This window comes from Leptonychotes weddellii, chromosome 2, assembly GCF_054177405.1.
Source record: "Leptonychotes weddellii isolate Sample4059 chromosome 2, ASM5417740v2, whole genome shotgun sequence".
Classification (NCBI taxonomy): domain Eukaryota; kingdom Metazoa; phylum Chordata; class Mammalia; order Carnivora; family Phocidae; genus Leptonychotes; species Leptonychotes weddellii.
In genome coordinates, this window is record NC_138370.1 from 30,385,829 (window position 1) to 30,406,741 (window position 20,913).

Below are 20,913 nucleotides of genomic sequence, written 5' to 3' on the forward strand. Positions count from 1 at the left end.
TTTTTTTTTTTTTCTTAACATATATTGCATTATTTGTTTCAGAGGTACAGATCTAAGATTCAACAGTCTTGCACAATTCACAGTGCTTACCAGAGCTCCTCTCCCCCTGCCCCTCCCCCTGCTCACTCACTCTCTCAAATAAATAAATAAATAAAATCTTTAAAAAATAAAATACAATCTTAATAAAAAAGAGAGGCTGAATTCTGTGAGTTTATAAAACCAGTGGTACTTGAAGCCTGGAGGTTTAAAAGTCTGCTGCTTCAGCACTGGCTACCTGAAGAAGGTGAGTGATAGCTGGGTCACGGCCCTTAAAGAGACAGCAGCCCACAGAGAAGCAACATAAAAATGACAGTTAACACAACTCTGGGGGAAAACAGGAGGTATATCTATTCATACTGATTTCAGAGTGTGTTGGGTGAATTCTCTGAAAATGAGGGAGCTGAAAGACACCATTTTCCTCCCCAGCCCCACAGCATAAGCACAGAGCCACCTGCAAGAGGAAGGAATTCACAGACACTTGCTACCTAACCCTCTTCCAGTGAGCTATGCCCATGAGTTCTCCTAAGGACTAGCCCACTCCAAACCTGCTAGGCTTGGCCCTGGCCTCAGGGCAAATTTTGTCAAAGCTACACATATGCCCCAAGTAGCCATCAGGTGCACAGCTGCCACAGCACAACATGCACATCTACTGCACCACATGCAACCATTTGCCTCCAGCTACCATTGCACACTTTGCCCAACCAGCCACCTTTGTGCACTGTGCCCATTCGTGTGGCCCCAGCTGCGGTCCCACATCATGCAAAGCCACCAGGTACACAGCAGTCACCCCACTTGGCCAAGTCACCACACTCTGCTCAGCCCCAGGCCCCTGCCACCTAGTCATACTGGGCCCAGCCACACCCAGCCATCCTTGGGCACCATGCCCAGCCTTGCTCACCCAGCTGCCCTTACACAGAAATCTCAGCCCCCACAGTGCTTTGGGGGATCTGGTGTAGGACTAGTGACCTGTGCAAATTTTCCTAACATTGCACCCCACTCCCAGTTTCCCTGGCAGACATGTCCCCTAGAGCTGGACTGCCTGGGTCCTGCTAACATCACAGAGAGCAAGTATAGCCCAAAATAGGCAGATAGTCAGTGAAGACTACAGCACTGAAAGGAAAAGTGACTCAGACACAACAGCAAGGCATAAACAACACATATAGGATAATTTCCTGAATTGTTAGATTCTGGTGAACAGGAGACACTGCACTGCAGGGCACTCCAGGACTGCTTCTTCATAGTATCACTACTTTCAAGAGCAGAAGATACAGTTGACTTTCTTAACACATGGAAACAGCAACAGAGAGGAAGACAAAATGAGGAGACAGGAAAATTTATACCAAAAGAAAGAACAGGACAAGGCTACAGCCAGAGAGCTAATTGAAACAGATATAAGTAATATGCCTGACAGAGAATTTAAAGCAATGATCATAAAAATATTCACCAGACTTGAGAAAAGAGTGGAAGACATGAGTGAGACACTGAACACAGAAATAAGGAATAACATAGCAGAGATAGGGGAACATTAAACAAAATGACAAACAGGCTTGATTAAATGAACAGCACAATGGAAGGAGTAGAGGAAAGAACTAGTGACCTAAAAGAAATAGTAATGGAAAGTAACCAAACTAAACAAAAGACAGAAAAAAGAATTATGCAAAACAAGAAAGACTTAAGGAAATCAGTGACTCCATCAAATTTAATAACATTCATGTTATAGAAGTCCCAGAAGAAGAGAGAGAAAAGAGGCAGAAAATTCATTTGAAGAAATAATAGCTGAAAACTTCCCCTAATCTGGAGAAGGAAACAGATATCTAGATCCAGGAGGCACACAGAACCCCCACCAGAATCAACAAAAGCAGACCCACACTAAGACATATTGTAATTAAATTTACAAAATATAGTGATAAAGAAAAAAAAATTAAAAACAGCAAGACAAAAGAAGTCAGTAGCTTACAAGGAAAACCCATAAGGCTAGCAGGAGATTTTTCAACAGAAATTCTGAAAGTCAGAAGAGAGTGGCATGATATATTCAAAATGCTGAATGGGAAAAATCTGCAAATAAGAATACTCTATCCAGGTAGGCTATCATTCAAATAGGAGAAATGAAGAGCTTCCCAGACAAACAAAAACTAAAGGAAGTCATGACCACTAAACCAGCTCTGCAAGAAATGTTAAAGGGGACACTTTGAGGGGAAAGGAGAAACCAAAAGTGATGGTATAGAGGTAGGAAACACAAAAGCAGTAAAAATGAATAATTTTGTAAATAATTAGTGAAGGAACTCACACACACACACACACACACACACAAGGATATAAATATAATAACATATACTTAAGACATAGAGAGCTGAGGAGAAAAGAATGGATTCAAACTTAAACAATGATCAACTTAATATAGACTGCTATAGGCAGAAGTTATATATAAACCTAATAGTAACCATATATCAAAAACCACTAATAAATATGCAAAAAATAAAGAGAAAGAAATCCAGTTATATCACTAAAGAAAATCAGCAAAGCATGAAAGACAAGAAAAGATAAGAGAAAATTTTTAGAAACAACCAAGTAATAAAGTGGCAATAAACATATTTATCAAAAATTATTTTGAATGTAAATGGATTATATGCTCCAATCAAAAGATATAGGGTGACAATGTATAAAAAACAACACCCATCTATATGCTGCCCATAAGAGACACATTTTAGACCTAAAAACAAATGCAGATTGAAAGTGAGAGGATGGAGAAACATCTATCATGCAAATGGATATCAAAAGAGAGATGGAGTAGCAATGTTTATATAGGAAAAAGTAGATTTTATTTATTTTTTAAGATTTTTTATGTATTTATTTGACAGAGACAGCACAAGCAGGGGTAGTGGCAAGTAGAGGGAGGAGCAGACTCCCCGCAGAGCAGAGAACCTGACGTGGGGCTTGATCCCAGGACCCTGGGATCATGACCCGAGCTGAAAGCAGACGCCCAACTGACTGAGCTACCCAGGTGCCCCAGAAAAAAGTAGATTTTAAAATAAAGACTTTAACAGGAGACAAAGAAGGACACCATATAATAATAAAAGGGACAATCCAACAAGAAGATATAATAATGGAAAATATTTATTCACCCAACATAGGAGCACCCAAATACTTAAAACAGTTAATAACAAACATAAAGGAATTAATTGGCAATAATACAATAATAATAGGGGACTTTCACACACCACTTACACTGATGGACAGATCATGCAAACAGAAATACAAAGAAACTGGCTTTGAATGACACAATGGACTAGATGGATTTAACAGATATATTTAGAACATTCCATCCTAAAACAGCAGAGTACACATTCTTTTCAAGTGCACATGGAACATTCTCTAGACTAGATCACATTAGCCCACCAAACAAACTTCAACAAATTCAAGAAGATCAAAGTCATACCATGCATCTTTTCTGACCACAAAGCTATGAAACTAGAAATGAACCAAAAAAAAAAAATCTGGAAAGACCACATATACATTGAGGTGAAATAACATGCTACTAAACAATGATTGACATCAAATAAAAGAAGAAATAAAAAAGTACATGGAAGCAAATGAAAATGAAAACACAACAGTCCAAAACCCTGGGATGCATGAAAAGTGGTTCAAAAAGGGAGGTTTACAGCAATACAGGCCTACCTCAAGAAGCAAGAAAAATCTCAAAAAGCTTAAGCTTATTCCTAAAGGAGCTAGAAAAAGAACAATAAATGAAGCTAAAATCCAGCAGGAGAAGACAAATAATAAAGATTAGAGCAGAAATCAATGATACAGAAATTCAAAAAAAAAACCAAACAAACAATAGAACAGGTTAATAAAACCAGGAGCTGTTTCTTTGAAAAAACAATCAATAAAATTGATAAGCTTTTAGCCAGAATTATCAAGAAAAAAAGAGAAAGGACACAAGTAAATAAAGTCACAAATGAGAGAGGAGAAATAACAATCAATACCAAAGAAATACAAACAATTGTAAGAGAATATTATGAAAAACTATATGCCAACAAATTGGACAACCTAGAAGAAATGGATATATTCCTAGAAACATATAAATTATCAAAACTGAAACAGGAAGAAAAAGAAAATTTGAACAGGCCAATAACCAGCAAAGAAATTGAGTCAGTAATTTTAAAAATCCCAACAAACAAAAGTCCAGGACAAGATAGATGGCTTTACAGGCAAATTCTACCAAACAGTTAAAGAAGAGTTAATACTTACTCTTCTCAAACTATTCCAAAAAAATAGAAAAGAAAGAAAAACTCAAATTCACTCTACGAGGCCAGCATTACCCAGATGACAAAACCAGATAAAGACACCACTAAAAAAGAGAGGTACAGGCCAATATCTCTGATGAATACAGATGCAAAAATTCTCAACAAAATACTAGCAAACCAAATTCAACAATACATTAAAAAAATCATTCACCACAATCAAGTGCATTTTATTCCTGGGTCACAGGAGTGTTTCAATATTTGCATATCAATAAATGTGATAATATCTCACCAATAAGAAGAAGAATAAAAAAACATATGATCCTCTCAATAGATGCAGAAAAAGCATTTAACAAAGTACATTATCCATTCATGATAAAAACCCTCAACAAAATAGGTTTGGAGGAAATATACCTCATAATAATAAAGGTTATACATGAAAAACCTACAACTAACATCATCCTTAATAGGGAAAAATTGAGAGCTTTTCCCCTAAGGTCAGGCACATAACAAGGATGTCCACTCTCACCACCGTTATTCAACATAGTACTGGAAGTCCTAGCCAGAGCAATCAAACAACAAATTAAAATAAAATAAAATAAAATAAAATAAAATAAAATAATAAAATAAAAGGCATCCAAATTGGCAGGGAAAAAGTAAAACTTTCACTATTTGCAGATCACATGATACTGTATAGAAAACCTGAATGATTCTACCAAAAAACTGCTAGAACTGATATACAAGTTCAGTAAAGTTGCAGTATATAAAAACAATGTACCAAAATATGTTGCATATCATCTATCTTATCTATCATCTATCTATCTATCTATCTATCTATCTATCTATCTATCTATCATCTATCTATCTATATCTATCTATATCTATCATCTATCTATCTATCTATCATCTATCTGTTATATATATATGAAGCAACATAAAGAGAAATTAAGGAATTGATCCCATGTACAATTGCACCCAAAACAGTAAGATACCTAAGGGTATCTTAAGGTGATACCTAGGGGTATCTTAAGGTGATACCTAGGGGTATCAAAGAGGTGAAGGACCTATACTCTGAAAACTATAAAACACTGATGAAAGAAATTGAAGATGACACAAAAAAATGTAAAGACATTCCATGCTCATGGATTGAAAACACATATATTGTTAAAATGTTTATATTACCCAAAGCAATCTACACATTTAATGCAATCCCTATCAAAATACCAACAGTATTTTTCACAGAGCTAGATCAAACAATCCTAAAATTTATATGGAACCACAAAAGACCCTGAATAGTCAAAGCGATCTTGAAAAAGACAAGCAAACTGGGAGGCATCACAATTCCAGACTTCAAGTTATATTACAAACTATAGTAATCAAAGCAGTATAGTAGTGGCACAAAAATAGACACATAGATCAATGGAACAGCATAGAAAATCCAGAAAGAAACCCACAATTATATGGTCAATCAATTTTTTTTAAAGATTTTATTTATTTATTTATTTGAGAGAGAGAGAATGAGAGACAGAGAGCATGAGAAGGAGGAAGGTCAGAGGGAGAAGCAGACTCCCCGCTGAGCAGGGAGCCCAATGTGGGACTCGATCCCGGGACTCCAGGATCATGACCTGAGCCGAAGGCAGTCGCTTAACCAACTGAGCCACCCAGGCGCCCTGGTCAATCAATTTTTGACAAAGCAGGAAAGAATATCCAATGGGAAAAAGACAGTTTCTTAAGTAAGTGGTGTTGGGAAACTGGACAGCAACATTCAAAAGAATGAAACTGGACCACTTTCTTACACCACACACCAAAATAAATTCAAAGTGAAACCCATAAAAATCTTAGAAGAGAACACAACCAATAACTTTGACATTAGCCATAGCAACTTCTTTCTAGATATGTCTCCTGAGGCAAGGGAAACAAAGGCAAAAAATAAACTATTGGTACTATATCAAAATTAAAAGCTTCTGCACAGTAAAGAGAATAATCAACAAAACTACAAGGCAGCCCACAGAAAGGGAGAAGATATTTGCAAATGACATATCCAATAAAGGGTTAGTATCCAAAATTTATAAGGAACTGATATAACTCAACACCCAAAAAAGAAATAATCCAATTTAAAAATGGGCAGAAGACATGAACAGAGATTTCTCCATAGAAGACACACAGACGGTCAACAGACACATGAAAAGTTGCTCAACATCACTTATCATCAGGGAAATGCAAATCAAAACTACAATGAGATATCACCTCACACCTGTCAGAATGTCTAAAATCAACAACATAAGAAACAACAGGTGTTGTTTAGGATGTGGAGAAAAAGAAATATTCATGTAGTGTTGGTGGGAATGTAAACTGGTACAGCCACTGTGGAAAACAATATGGAGGTTCCTTTAAAAGTTGCTTCATTTCTATCATGGTTTTCAATATTCTTCTAGCACCCACAAACTTCCTGTTTCTATAGTCACACCTACATTTTATTTGATACAACTGCACCATATTCGTAGGTGCCCAAATCTCTATCACTTATATATTGCTGTATAACATATTACCCACTGAATTAATAGCATTAAATAACACACATATATCATATCAGAGTTTCTGCAGATCAGGAATCTAAATATATATTAGCTGGGTTCTCCAGTCTCTGATAAAGCTATTATCAAGGTATCATCTGGGATTCCTGTCTCATCTGAAAGTCTGACTTGTAAATATTCTCTTCAGAGCTTGCTCATGTGGTTTTTGGCAGAATTCAGTTTCTTACAGGCTGTTAAATTGAGAGTCTCACTGCTTCACTGACCACGATTGCTTTTCCATGTGCGATTCTCCATCATGGTAGCTTGTTTCAGCAAAGCAAGCAATCTGAGAAGGCAAGAGAGAGTGCATGCACAACAGAAGTCACTCTTTTTTAACCTAATCTTGTAAATGACATCCTATAATGTTTGCCATAATCCATTTGTTAGAAACAAGCCACTATATCCAGCCCAAATACAAAGGAAGGAGATTACAAAAAGGAGTGAATAACAGGAAGTGGGATCATTGGAAACATTTTAGAAGCTGTCTACCACAACAAGCAGTTTCCCCAAGGGAATAGGATTGCTGGCCCCAGGTATAACAATTAGCTAGGACTTCTGTAAGATGGTAGCATATGAATATCCTAAAACCACAACCTTTTATGGAGACACCAACTCTACAGCTACATATGGATCATACCTCTGAAAAAGATTTGAAAACTAGATAAACTGTTTCTCCATAACAAAGGATACAAAGACCAGATCAAAATGGGTAGGAAGGCAGAAATATCATCTCACCAAAAACTGCCATGCCATGGCATCCCACAATAAATATGGATCTCACCAGTCTAGTGTTTCTCCTAGAGCAGCAAGGGGTTGGTGCTCCCACAATAGTCATCTCAACCCTAGGGATCTGTGCTGGAAACACAAACCCCCAAAATATATGGCTTAGAAAACCAAAGAGACTGATGCCCAAGGGACCCAAGTGCTATACAAACCTGAGATTCCCCTTTTAAAGAGCTTACATATGGTCTCACTCAGCTAAAATCCAGCAAAACCAAACAAACAAAAACAAACACAAAATCCCCTAGCAGTTTGAAAAGCATTATGAATATATGTGAAGGAGATTCATTTGCTAATTCAAAAGTCTCTGGTGGAGGAGACTTCCTTGGAGTCAGAGGCATGGGCAGATACCATTTTTGCACTCTGCTTCTATCCTGTTAGCACGGGGAGGAAGTTCAGATACAGCACATTCCCTCCACCTTGCCAAGACAAGAAAGGGTCAGCATTTAACTACTATCCTACTGCCTTACTGAAGTCTGGTCGTGCAGGCAGTTGTAGCACTCTCCCTCTATCTGGCTCGGGCAAGTGAACATGAACATTCTCATGCTCACTAGATAAAATCAGTGAGCATGGACAATTCTGACACTCCTCTGCTCTCTGGCTGGGGCTGGGGAGAGCAAGTGGCTGTGGCATTCTCCCACTCTGAAACTAAAGCCAGCATACACACACAGATAAGGACTCTCAGCTACAACCTGACCTATGGAAATGTGCAGTTAAGATATATTATCACTACCTTTCTTAAGCCAGCAAACATGCTCTAATCCCTATACTCTCCAACTGTATATGCAAATCTAGTAGGCATGGATAATCCACACAAGGAATGCCCTTTGATCTACCTGGCTCTGGTGGCCAAGGAGGCTGGTATTCCTAAGCTCCAAGGGAATGTGAAAATTGGAAGTGCAGTTCTTGGTTGTTCACCACACCCAGGTTACTACACAGACAACAGACTGAAACACAACCCCAGTCTTCCTGTGGAAAAAGCCTATTTATGAAGTATGGAGCTTCAGCCTGAGGGACAGTCTTCAAATTTCTTCCACTTGTAGAGGCTAAGGAACCACTCCAGGAAATGTAAGCAGGGAGACACCATCCTTGCACACATTCTGGGCCTCACTACAGCTCAAAGAGACCTCACAGAAAGGAGCATATGCCCTTATCTGCAACCTCAATTTTTGCAGCTATCACCAAAAGGACACTTCCAGCTTTCCTGGACTGGCCTCCAGCAGGGATTATAACTGCAGTCCCATAGGACTGTACATATATGTTTATATTTTACATATTTACATATTTGCCTAAGGGTCTGGTTTCCAATCAACCTGAAACTAGGTGCTAAATGAGATTCCTCTCATTGAATATTGAGAGGTCTTGGCACACTCTCAAAAATAGGGATGAATCAAGAAAAAATCAGGTGGTTAGACAATCACAAAGGTTTGAGAGATAATCAAGAGCTAGGATAAGGTTGAAAAAGAAAGTTGATCATGTACAAAAAGCCACCCCTTCAAGATTGAGAGAAGTGGCTGTTTTATTTAATACATAGAAATAAACACAGAGGGTCAAGCAAAATTAGGAAACAGAGAACTATAACCCAAAATAAAGAACAAGAAAAAAAAAAAACACAGGAAAAGAGTCCTAAATGATATGAAGATAAGTAACCTACCAGATAAGGGATTCAAAATAATGGTTGTAAAATGCTCACTGAACTTGGGAGAAGACTGGATGAACACAATGAGAAAGTCAGCAACAAAAAAGAAAATGTAAGAATACCAAATAAAAGTCACAGAGTGAAGCATACAATGACTAAAAAAAAAATTCACAAGAGGTTCTAACAACAGATTGGGTGAAGCAGAAGAATGGATTAGCAAACTGGAAGACAAAGCAATGGAACTCATCCAGACAGAACAGCAAAAAGAAAAAAAAAGAACTTTAAAAAAAGAAGAAAACTTAAGAGACCTTTGAGACAACATGAAGCAGAATAACATTTGCATTATTGGTGTTCCAGAAGGGGAACAGAGAGACCAAGGTACAGAAAACTTATTTGAGAAAACAACAACTGAAATTTTTCCTAACAAAGGGAAGGAAACAGACATCCAGGTCTAAGAAACTCAGAGAGTTCCAAATAAGATGAACCTAAGGCAATTCACCAAGACACATCATAATTAAAATGATCCAGCAGGGGCGCCTGGGTGGCTCAGTCGTTATGCATCTGCCTTCGGCTCAGGTCATGATCCCAGGGTCCTGGGATCGAGCACTGCATTGGGCTCCTTGCTCCACGGGAAGCCTGCTTCTCCCTCTCCCACTCCCCTTGCTTGTGTTCCCTCTCTCACTGTGTCTCTCTCTGTCAAAAAATGAATAAAATCTTAAATAAATAAATAAATAAATAAATTAATTAATTAATTAATTAAATGATCCAGCAATTGCACTATTGGGCGTTTACCTAAAGAACACAAAAATACTAACTCAAAAGGATAAATGCAGTCCAATATTTATAGCAGCATTATCTACAATAGCCAAACTATTGAAAAACCCAAGTGTCCATCAACTGATGAATAGATAAAGATGATGTGGTATATATATATACCATGGAATATTATTCAGCCATAGAAAATGAAATCTTGTCACTTGCAACAACGTGGAAAGAAATAACAGAAATTAAAATAACAGGAAACATACAGAAGTAAAAATCTCACTGCAAAAAATTAATAAAGGTAGTCAATTAACAGTTATAAAGCTACTATGAATGTTAAAAGATAAAAATAGTAAAATTAACTAAATCTGCAATAATTAGTTAAGGGATAACAATAAAAAAGGTGTAAGATGTGACACCAAAAACATAAAATGTGGGAAGCAAAAATTTAAAGTTTTAGAATGTATTAAAATTTAAGTTACTATACATAGGAGGATATATATATATATAGTTGCTATACATATTTTGCCTTATGGTAACCAGAAGGCAAAAATTTATAGTAAACATGCAGAAGAAAATGAGAAAGAAATGTAAACATAACACTTAAGAAAGTTATCAAAACACCAAGGGAAAAGAAGAGAAAGAAAAGGAGACAAACTACAATAACAGCCAGAAAACAATGAATGAAATAGGAATAAGTACATATGCATCAATAGTTACATTATATGTAAATGGTCTAAAAACTTTAATCAGAAGGCAGAGAGTTACTGAATGGATAAAATAACAAAACACATCTATATATTGCCTACAAAGGATTTATTTCAGAAGTAAGGACACACATACTGAAAATGTAGGAATGGAAAAAGATAGCTTAGGCAAATGGAAACAAAAAGAAAGCTGGTATAGCCATATTCATATCAGACAAATAGACTTTATTTTTTAATTTTAATTCCAGTATAGTTAATATACAGTGTTATATTAGTTTCAGCTATACAATATAGTGATTCAACAGAACCATATGTTACTCAATGCTCATTAAGTATAGTCTTTTTTTATTAACATCTTTATTTTTTTATTAATGTATTGTTTCAGGAGTACTAGTCTGTGATTCATCAGTCTTACACAATTCACAGCACTTACCATAGCACATACCCTCCCCAGTGTCTATCCGCCAGCCACCCTATCCCTCCCACCCCAGACAAATAGACTTTAAACAAAGGCTATAATAAAAGACAAAGAGAGGCACTATAGAATGATAAAGGGGTCAATCAAGCAAGAAGATGTAATGTTTATAAATATATATGCACCCAATATAGAAACATCAAAACACATAAAGCAAAATTAATAGAACTAAAAGGAGAAACTGATGAATACAATAAGAGTAGGACACTTTAACATCCCACTAAAATCAATGAATCCATCATCCAGACAGAAAATCACAAACGGAAACCTTAGCATTAAACATCACATAGACCAGATGGACTTAAAAGATATATAGAGAATATTCCATCCAAAAGGAGCAAAATAAACATCTTTCTCAAGTGCATATGGAATATTCTTCAAGATAGATCACATGTTATGCATGAAACAAGACTCAGTAAATTCAAGAAAACTGAAATCATATTAAGCCAAGATGTCCATAGACAGATGAATGGATAAAGAAGATGTGGTATATATATACAATGGAATAATCTGTGGCCATCAAAAGGAATGAAATCTTGCCATTTGCAATGACGTGGATGGAAGTGGAAGGTATTATGCTGAGCGAAATAAGTCAATCAGAGAAAGACATGTATCATATGATCTCACTGATATGAGGAATTCTTAATCTCAGGAAATAAACTGAGGGTTGCTGGAGTGTTGGGGGGTGGGAGGGATGGGGTGGCTCGTGATAGACATTGGGGAGGGCATGTGCTATGGTGAGCGCTGTGAATTGTGTAAGACTGTTGAATCACAGACCTGTACCTCTGAAACAATTAATACATTATATGTTAAAAAAAAACAGAAGAAGTTAATAGGAAGGGAAAAATTAAGGTGGGGAAATTGGAGGGGGAGATGAACCATGAGAGACGATGGACTCTGAGCAACAAACTGAGGGTTCTAGAGGAGAGGGGGATGGGGGGATGGGTTAGCCTGGTGATGGGTATTAAAGAAAGCATGTACTGAATGGAGCACTGGGTGTTATACGCAAATAATGAATCATGGAACACTACATCCAATATAATGATGTAATGTATGGTGATTTACATAACATAATAAAAAAAAACTACAGGACATTGATGAATGAAATTGAAGAAGACACAAATAAATGGAAAGATATTCTGTGCTCATGCAGTGGTAGAATAAATACTGTTAAAATATCAATACTACACAAAGCAATCTGCAGATTAAATGAAATCCCTATCAAATCTCCAAAGGCATTCATCACCAAAATGAAAACAAAAATAATTTTAAAATCTGTATGAATTCACAGAAGACAGTGAACTGACAAAACAATCCTCAAAAAGAATAACAAGGCTGGAGATACCACATTTTCCATTTCAAACTAGACTACAGAGCTGTAGCAAATAAAACAGTGTGGTACAGAAATCAAAATAGGCATATAAACCAGTGGAACAGAATAGGGACCCTATGCATATATAGTCAATTAATTTACAATGAAGGAGACAAAAATATACATTAGGAAAGTACAATGTCTTCAAAATATGGTGTTAGGAAAACTAACAGCTACATTTAAAAGAATAAAACTGGACCACCATCTTAAAATGTACAAAGATTAACTCAAAATATATTAAAGACATGAATGTAATATCTGAAACCATAAAATTCCTAGAAGGAAACATAGGTGGTAAACTCCATGACACAGTCTTAAAGATTTTTCTTTGAATCTGACATCAAAGGCAAGAGAAAAAAAAACAGAAATAAACAAATGGGACTACATTAAACTAAAAAGCTTTTGCACAGTGAAGGAAACCATCTGAAAAATAAAAAGGCAACCTACTGAAAAAAGATATTTCCAAATAATATGTTCATTAAGGGGCTCAAATCCAAAATATATAAAGAACTCATATAACTCAATAACAGAAAAAATTCTGATTAAAAAATGGAAAAAGAATCTGAATACATTTTTCCAAAAAAGGTATAGAGATGGCTAACAGGCACATGGAAAGATGCTCAACATCATTACTCATCAGGGTAATACAAATCAAGACTATAATGAGTTATCACTGTACAGATGTCAGAATGGCTAGAATAAAAAAGACAAGAAATAACAAGTGTTGGTGAGGATATGGAGAAAAGGAATATCTTGTACACTATTTGTAGGAATGTAAATTTGTGAAAACCCTATGAAAAATAGTATGGAGTTTCCTCAAAATATTAAAGATAGAACTACCATATGATCTAGTAATTCCACTACTGGATATCTATCTGAAGAAAATAAAAATACTAATTCAAAAAGGTACATGTACCCCCCTCTGTTGATTGCAGCATTAGCCAAGATATGGAAGCAACCCAATGTTCACCCATAAATGAATGGATAAAGAAGATGTGGTATATATCTACAATACATTACTACTTAACCACAAAAATAATGAAATCTTGATATTTGTGACAATGTGGATGAAACTTAAGGGTATTATGCAAGTGAAATAAGAGAGAGAAAAAACAAATACCATATGATTTCACCTATCTGTGGAATCTAAAAATCAAAACAATCAAAATAAAACCCAGACTTACAGTCACAGAGAACAGATTGGTGGTTGTCAGAGGGGAAGGGTTTGGGTAGGGCAAAAGAGATGAAGAGGATTAAAAAGTACAAGCATAGAGGTATAAAATAAGTCATGAGGATATAATGCACAGCATGAGGAATATAGTCAATAATATATTGTAGGTGATGGACTGTAGACTTATTGTGGTGATCATCTCACAATGTGTACATCAAATTATTATGTTGTACATCTGAAACTAATATTTGTGTCAAACATACCTCAACAAAAAATAAATGAACATACAGTATAAAATAAAAAAATGGCTAATTGATTCACCATTTCAAGGTTTTGTTTTATTTTTAATTCAACAAGTAAGTTTGAATGTTACTTTAAATCTGAGATGACTTATAGTTTCTGGAATGTGTGCACTTGTACTTCCAAACTGACTAACAGCCTCTGAACCATCTTTGTTCTCCCTTTATTTTATGACCATATAAGTGCAAATGCTCATATGTATGTATATACGCATATGGACGTAAGCTTGTGTATCACTGTAACCATGCTTTCCTGGTATAGACTTCTTGTTTGGTTCTTCTAAACCTCTCACAATTATACTTTGCTTATAAATGTAAACCAATGGTTTAAGAAATATAAAAGCTGTTATGTTTCTTTGTGAAGCAGGAAAAACTGGAAGCTCAGAATTCTATGATTAAAATTTGTTAGAATTCAAAGATCTAATTAAAAATCACCTCTCATTTTAGTGGAATGTTGTGCTTAAAAGACATACATATCTTCTCATATGAGGATCAATGACTGGTTATAACATCCAAAAAGCAAAGTCATTGAATAACTGAGACCTAGTTTAATTATCTTTTCAATATTGTATGGGAAATAATTGGCAGCACCAGGTTCAAATCCATTCAGTATAACTGTGATAGTCATCATGGAATACAGTATTTGATAATTACATAATTTAACACAGCTAAATATAAATGAACATGTTTTGTTACCATTTGTGTACCACAAACAGTGCCATCAGCCACATAGGCATAATCTCTTCCATCTGATCTCACTGATGACCCAGTAGTTATAGATATGCATACATGCCCTTGAATATATGAATAAACTGCAGATTGAATATCATTTTTATAAGTATTCTTCTGTGGCCAAACACAAGCTAATTTTCCACAGAGAACATCCCTGAAATGAAAAACAAAATTCCTTATCATTTGCCTTTTAATGTTACCAACTTCCAAATAAGTGTTATATTACTTATAATACTTATGTTTAATAGATGGTATAAAACTTTTGGCAGAAAAAAAGGCCAAGATAACATTATCCTATGATGCAAAACAACTGAATACAATCCAATCGATTAGCACTGTAACTGAATTGAAAACTGTATTCTAAACTCAAATTTGCAGTCATAACTTCATTTTCTATTTCAGAACTTAACTTTTTGTCTAGCCTCCAGTTGACCTAGCGCGTTCATCATAGTTTACCACATTCTTTGGGAAAATTCATCACCTGCCTCCACTTTGATATAGCTTGGCCAGCCTGGTCATTTGTTACCCAACATTTCCTGAGAGTAGCTAGCTGCATTTATTAACTCTATGTATCTTTTGAGCCCCTTCTGTTAATGTCCATTGTCCTTACCACGAACTTTAATCTGTACATCTCTGTAGTATACAGACTCTTCATTTTGATCCCAAGATTTTTCCAACATGCTGATACTTCCAGTGGTTCTGCACTTCTCTCTTGAGAATTAAGGAACTTTGAGATCTCCTTTATGCCACAAGCATACAAAACATTATCCCAAAACAGTTTATTTAGCCATTCATAATCTATCACTGGATAGAATATTGGCTTCTCTAAGGCTTACAATATTCCTAGACTATGCCCTGGAAAGTAATCTATGTCATTTCTTGCTCTTGGAGTCACTCAGATCTATCAATTCTCATTTTCAATGGAAACAACTATTCTTAACTATTGATATGTGCTTGTCAGGTATGTCATTATTATTTCTTCAAAAGTCTTCTCTTAGAAAATTTTATTCATTTTTCCTAAAAGACCATTTCGGGTTCTTTTAACATCACAGAGATTAGGTTAATGGCACAATGAGGAAAGATTCAAGTGAAATTGGGAGCCAAAATCTAAATCTATTTTCAAGCTTTTCTCCTTCCCAGCATAAGTTGTCTATCTTAGATCTAGATACTTCTTTTGGTTGTGGCTCCACTCTCTTTCCATGGCATATATCTTAAACTAGCTTTGCATAGTAGGTCTCTTTCTAGTCAGGCTATTGATTACAAACACTTCCTCCCAAAGTCGTTTTTCTTGGAATTTGTATTTATGGTTGAATTCTTGGAACTAACAGGGTTTTCTTTTCTGGAAAAGAATCAGTCTGCTTAAGCAGGTGAATTGTGTTAGAGATTTTATTTTAGGAAAATATATGCACCATGATTATCTCAGATGAAATCTGGATAAGTCCTGCTTGCTAGAGTTTCTCCTACCTTTTCTGTCCATACTTTCACAAATAATCTTAGACCAAGGGTAGTTGACATGCCTTCTGTTCATCAGGGAGAGAGATAAAGCATGGCTGGCTTATCACTACCTCCTATTTTTGTTGACATCTACTGTGGTGTAACTCAGTCTGCCTGATCACTGGTGCTCTGTATCTAACAAGGGGTGACTGATTAAATCTTGTCTTTTGGAGATTATATGGGTCTTCTTATCAGATCTACCCTCATCACTATTCTGTGATCTATTAGTCTTGCATTGGGGCATGTGGGAAATTCTGCATCCTCTACATGTCATACTTAATTTATAGTAAACTCAGTTGGATGCAAAGTGGTGGATACTAACTTAGTCCCACCCAACTAGATAGTTTCTTCAGCTATTTATAATCTTCATAAAGGAACCAAGGGTTTTTTTTTTATAAGCATGCTGAGTGTAGTGCTTACCAAAGAATTTTACATTTTTTCCTGACCATGTCTTTGGAGGTTAAGGAAAATCCTGCTTCTCCCTAGATCACTTGATCCTGAATGTTTTTATATTCTCTCCCCATTCCCTTAGTTCTTGAATTTGGATCTATAACTACTTTTTAAGCCACTTTAAGTTATAATTAACATCTACAAAGCTATACATATTTAATGTAAGCAATGTGATGAATTTGGGGATAAACACACACTCATCATCAAGGACGTAAACGTATCCACCACTTCCCAAAGTTTCCTCCTGCCTTTGAATAATAACAATAATAATAATAATTTTATTTATTATTATATTATTTTAAAATATTTTGTGGCAAGAACACTTAAAATAACTACTACCACTTAGCAAATTTTAAGTATACAATACCATATTTTTAATTGTAGTAACTATGTTGTGTAGTAGATCTCCAGAATGTATTTGTTACTATACCTTTCCAGCTTTATTGGGTTAAAATTGACAAACTTGTAAGACATTTAAAGTGTACAAAGTGATGATTTCATACATGTATATATTGTGAAAGGATTGTCCCCATTAACTTAATTAACACATTTATCACTTCATTTATTTATCCTTTTTGTGTGTGAGAACATTTAAGTTCTACTCTCTTACCAAATTTCAATTATATAATACAATGTTATCAATTATAGTCACCATATTATACATCAGATCCTTGGACTTTATTCATCTTAAAACTGAAAACTGGTATCCTTTTACTAACTTATCTCTATTTCTCACTGGCAACTATTTTTCTACTCTCTGTTTATATGAGTTTAATTTTTTTTATTCCACATAAAAGTGATACTATTTAGTATTTGTCTTTTGCTCCTTTCACTTAGCATACAGATGTCCAGGTTCAACCATGTTGCCACAAATGACAAGATTTCCTTCTTTTTAAAGCTGAACAATATTTCATTGTATACATAGCACTTTTCTGATCCATTTATCTGTTGCTGGACATGTAGATTTTTTCCATACCTTGGCTATTATGAATAATGCTGTAATTAAATCTCCTCAAAATAACTGATTTCATTTCTTTTGGTTATACAGTTAGAAGTGAGATTGCTAGATCATAAGGTGGTTCTATTTTTAATTTACTGAGGAAACTCCAAATTATTTTCATAATGGCTGTACCAGTTTAAATTCCCATAAACACTATATGAGGGTTCCCTTTTCTCCACATCTTTGCTGGTGTTATCCATTGTCTTTTTATGATAGTCATCCTAACAGATGTGATTTGATATTTTATTGTAGTTTTGATATGCATTCCCTTGATGATTTAGTGATGCTGAATACCTTCTCATGTACTTGTTGGCCATTCACATATCCTTGGAAAAATGTTTGTTCCAGTCCTTTGTCCATTAAAAAAAATGGAAGAGTTGGAAGATTTCTTGCATATTTTAAATATTACTCCTTATCAGATACTTGGTTTGCAAAAATTTTCTTCCATTCCATAGTTTGCATTTTCCTTTTGTGGATGATTTCATTTGCTAAGTTGAAGCTTTTTAGTTTGTTGTACTCCTACTTGTGTAATTTTTCTTTTGCTGCCTTTGCTTTCAGTGACAGTAAAAATTCATTGCCAAGACCACTGTTAAGGAAATTATTATGGATATTTTCCTCTAGGAGTTTTACAGATTCATATCTTAAATTCAAGTCTTTTTTCCACTTTAGTTGATATTTGTGTATGGTATGAGATACAATCTAATTTTCCCAACATGATTTATAGAACAGACTATCATTTATCCATTGTATAATCTTGGTCCCTTTGTTGAAAATTAATCAATTGTGTGTGCATGTATTTATTTTTAGGCTATTCTGTTCCATTAATATGTGTCAGTCTTTATGCCAATATCATACTCTTTTAATTATTATAGTTTTTTTTTAAACATTTTATTTATTTGACAGAGAAAGACACAGCAAGAGAGGGAACACAAACGGGGAGTGGGAGAGGGAGAAGCAGACTCCCCGCCGAGCAGGGAGCCCGATGCGGGACTCGATCCAGGGACTCCAGGATCATGACCTGAGCCGAAGGCAGCCGCCCAACCAATTGAGCCACCCAGGTGCCCCTATAGTTTTTTGATACACTTTGAAATCAGGAAGTGTGATGCCTTATTTTTCATTCTCAATATTGCTCTGGCTCTTTAGGGTCTTTTGTGGTTTCATATAATTTAAATTTTTTTCTATTTCTGTAAAAAATGACATTGGAATTTTGATAGGGATTACATTGAATCTGTAGATAGCTTTGGGTAGTACAGATATTTTAACAATATTAATTCTTCCAATCCATCAGCAGAGAATATCTTTATATTTATTGTGTGTTCTTCAATTTATTTTATCAATTTCTTATAGTTTTCAATATATATATATATCTTTCACTTCCTTGGATAAATTCATTTCTAAGTATTTTATTCTTTATGATGTTATAAAAGGGGTTATTAATTTCTCTTTCCAATAGTTCATTATCAGTGTATAGAAATGCAACTAATTTTTGTATATTGAAATTGTGTCCTGAAACTTTACTGAATTTGTTTACTAGCTCTAACAGTTTTGTGGTTTCCCACATGTAAGATTATATCATCTACAACAGACAGTTTTACTTCTTTCTTTCTTATTTGGATGCCTTTTATTTTTTCTTTTTGCCTAATTGCTTTGGCTGGTACTTGCAGTATTATTTTGAATAGAAGTAATAAGAGAATTCATCCTTGTCTTGTTCTTGGTCTTGGAGGAAAAATTTTGAGCTACCACCATTAAGTATGATGTTAGCTGTGGGCTTGTCATATATGACTTTTATAATGTTGACGTACAATCCTTCTATACAAATATGTTTTTATAATAAAATGATGTTGAATTTTGTCAAATGATTTTTCTGTACCTATTAAGATAATCATATTATTTTTGTACTTTATTTTGTTAATGTGGTGTATCATAGTGGTTGATTTGTGGAGGGTGAATCATCCCTGCATCACTGGAATAAATGTCACTTCATCATGATGTATGATCTTTTTAATGTAATTTTTTTTCTTTTCTTTTTTTTTAGAGAGAGAGCGCACAAGAGTGGAGGGGCAGAGAGAGAATCTTAAGAAGGCTCCATGCTGATTGAGCCCCAATTCAATTTCACAATCCTGAGATCATGACCTGAGCTGAAATCAAGGGTTGGGTGCTCAACCAACTGAGCCACCCAGCCATCCCCCTTTTAATGGACTCTTTAATTAATTTTCTAAAATTTCTTGAGGATTTTTGCATCTATGTTCATCAGGAGTATTGGTCTATTATTTCTCTTCTTATAATATCCTTGCCAGTGGGGCTTTGTTATTAGAGTAATACTAGCCTTGTAAAATGACTTCAGAAGGGTTTTTCCCTCTTCTGATTTTTACAAGATTTTGACAAGGATTGTTATTAATTATTTAAATGCTTGTTAGAACTCACTAATGGAGCCATCTGGGTCTGGAATTTTGTTTTTGGGGAGGTTTTTGATTAATGATTCAATCTCATTTGTTTTGGTTAGTTAAGATTTTTTTATTCATTCATGATTCAGTTGGTAGATTGTATGTGTCTAGGTTATTTATCCATTTCTTCTACCTTGTCCAATTTTGGGGCATAAAACTGTTCATAGTTATTTCTTATGATTCTTTTTGCTTCTCTGATGTCAGTTATAATGTCTTCTCTTTCATTTCTAATTCTAGCTATTTGAGTTATATTTCTTTTTTCTTAGTAGATCTAGCTAGTGGTTGGATGATTTTATTTACCTTTTCAAAACATCAACTGTCAGTATCATTGGTCTTTTCTATTGACTTTTTAGTCTCATTTCTTTCCACTCTATGCTATTTTCTTTCTTCCACTCAAGTTATACATCAGTTATTCTTCTTTTTCTAGTATTTGAGGTGTAATTTAGGTTGTTTATTTCAGATCTTTCTTCTATTTAATGTAGAGATTTATCACAATAAACTTCCTTCTTACAGCTGCTTTGCTACATCAAACATTCTGGTATGTTGTGTATACATTTTCATTTTTTCAAGGTATTTTTTAAAATTTTTTATGGTTATGTTAATCACCATACATTACATCATTAGTTTTTGATGCAGTGTTCCATGATTCATTGTTTGTGCATAACACCCAGTGCTTCATGCAGAACGTGCCCTCTTTAATACCCATCACCAGACTAACCCATCCTCCCACCCCCC

At 35.1% G+C, this 20,913-nt stretch overlaps 2 protein-coding genes across 2 annotated transcripts in view; one reads left to right on the forward strand and one right to left on the reverse strand.

Annotated features, from left to right (window-relative positions):
• Positions 1-20,913, forward strand: part of LOC102740164 (A disintegrin and metallopeptidase domain 3-like) — a 425,273-nt gene that overhangs the window by 278,534 nt on the left and 125,826 nt on the right. The window lies entirely within an intron of this gene.
• LOC102740462 (disintegrin and metalloproteinase domain-containing protein 18) overlaps positions 1-20,913 on the reverse strand; it is a 180,222-nt gene that overhangs the window by 81,948 nt on the left and 77,361 nt on the right. The window contains exons 15-16 of the mRNA XM_081812865.1: positions 15,109-15,223; positions 14,755-14,993 (exon numbers count right to left, since the gene is read on the reverse strand). Of these exons, the coding sequence (XP_081668991.1) occupies positions 14,755-14,993; positions 15,109-15,223 (354 nt within the window). The remainder of the gene's footprint in view (positions 1-14,754; positions 14,994-15,108; positions 15,224-20,913) is intronic.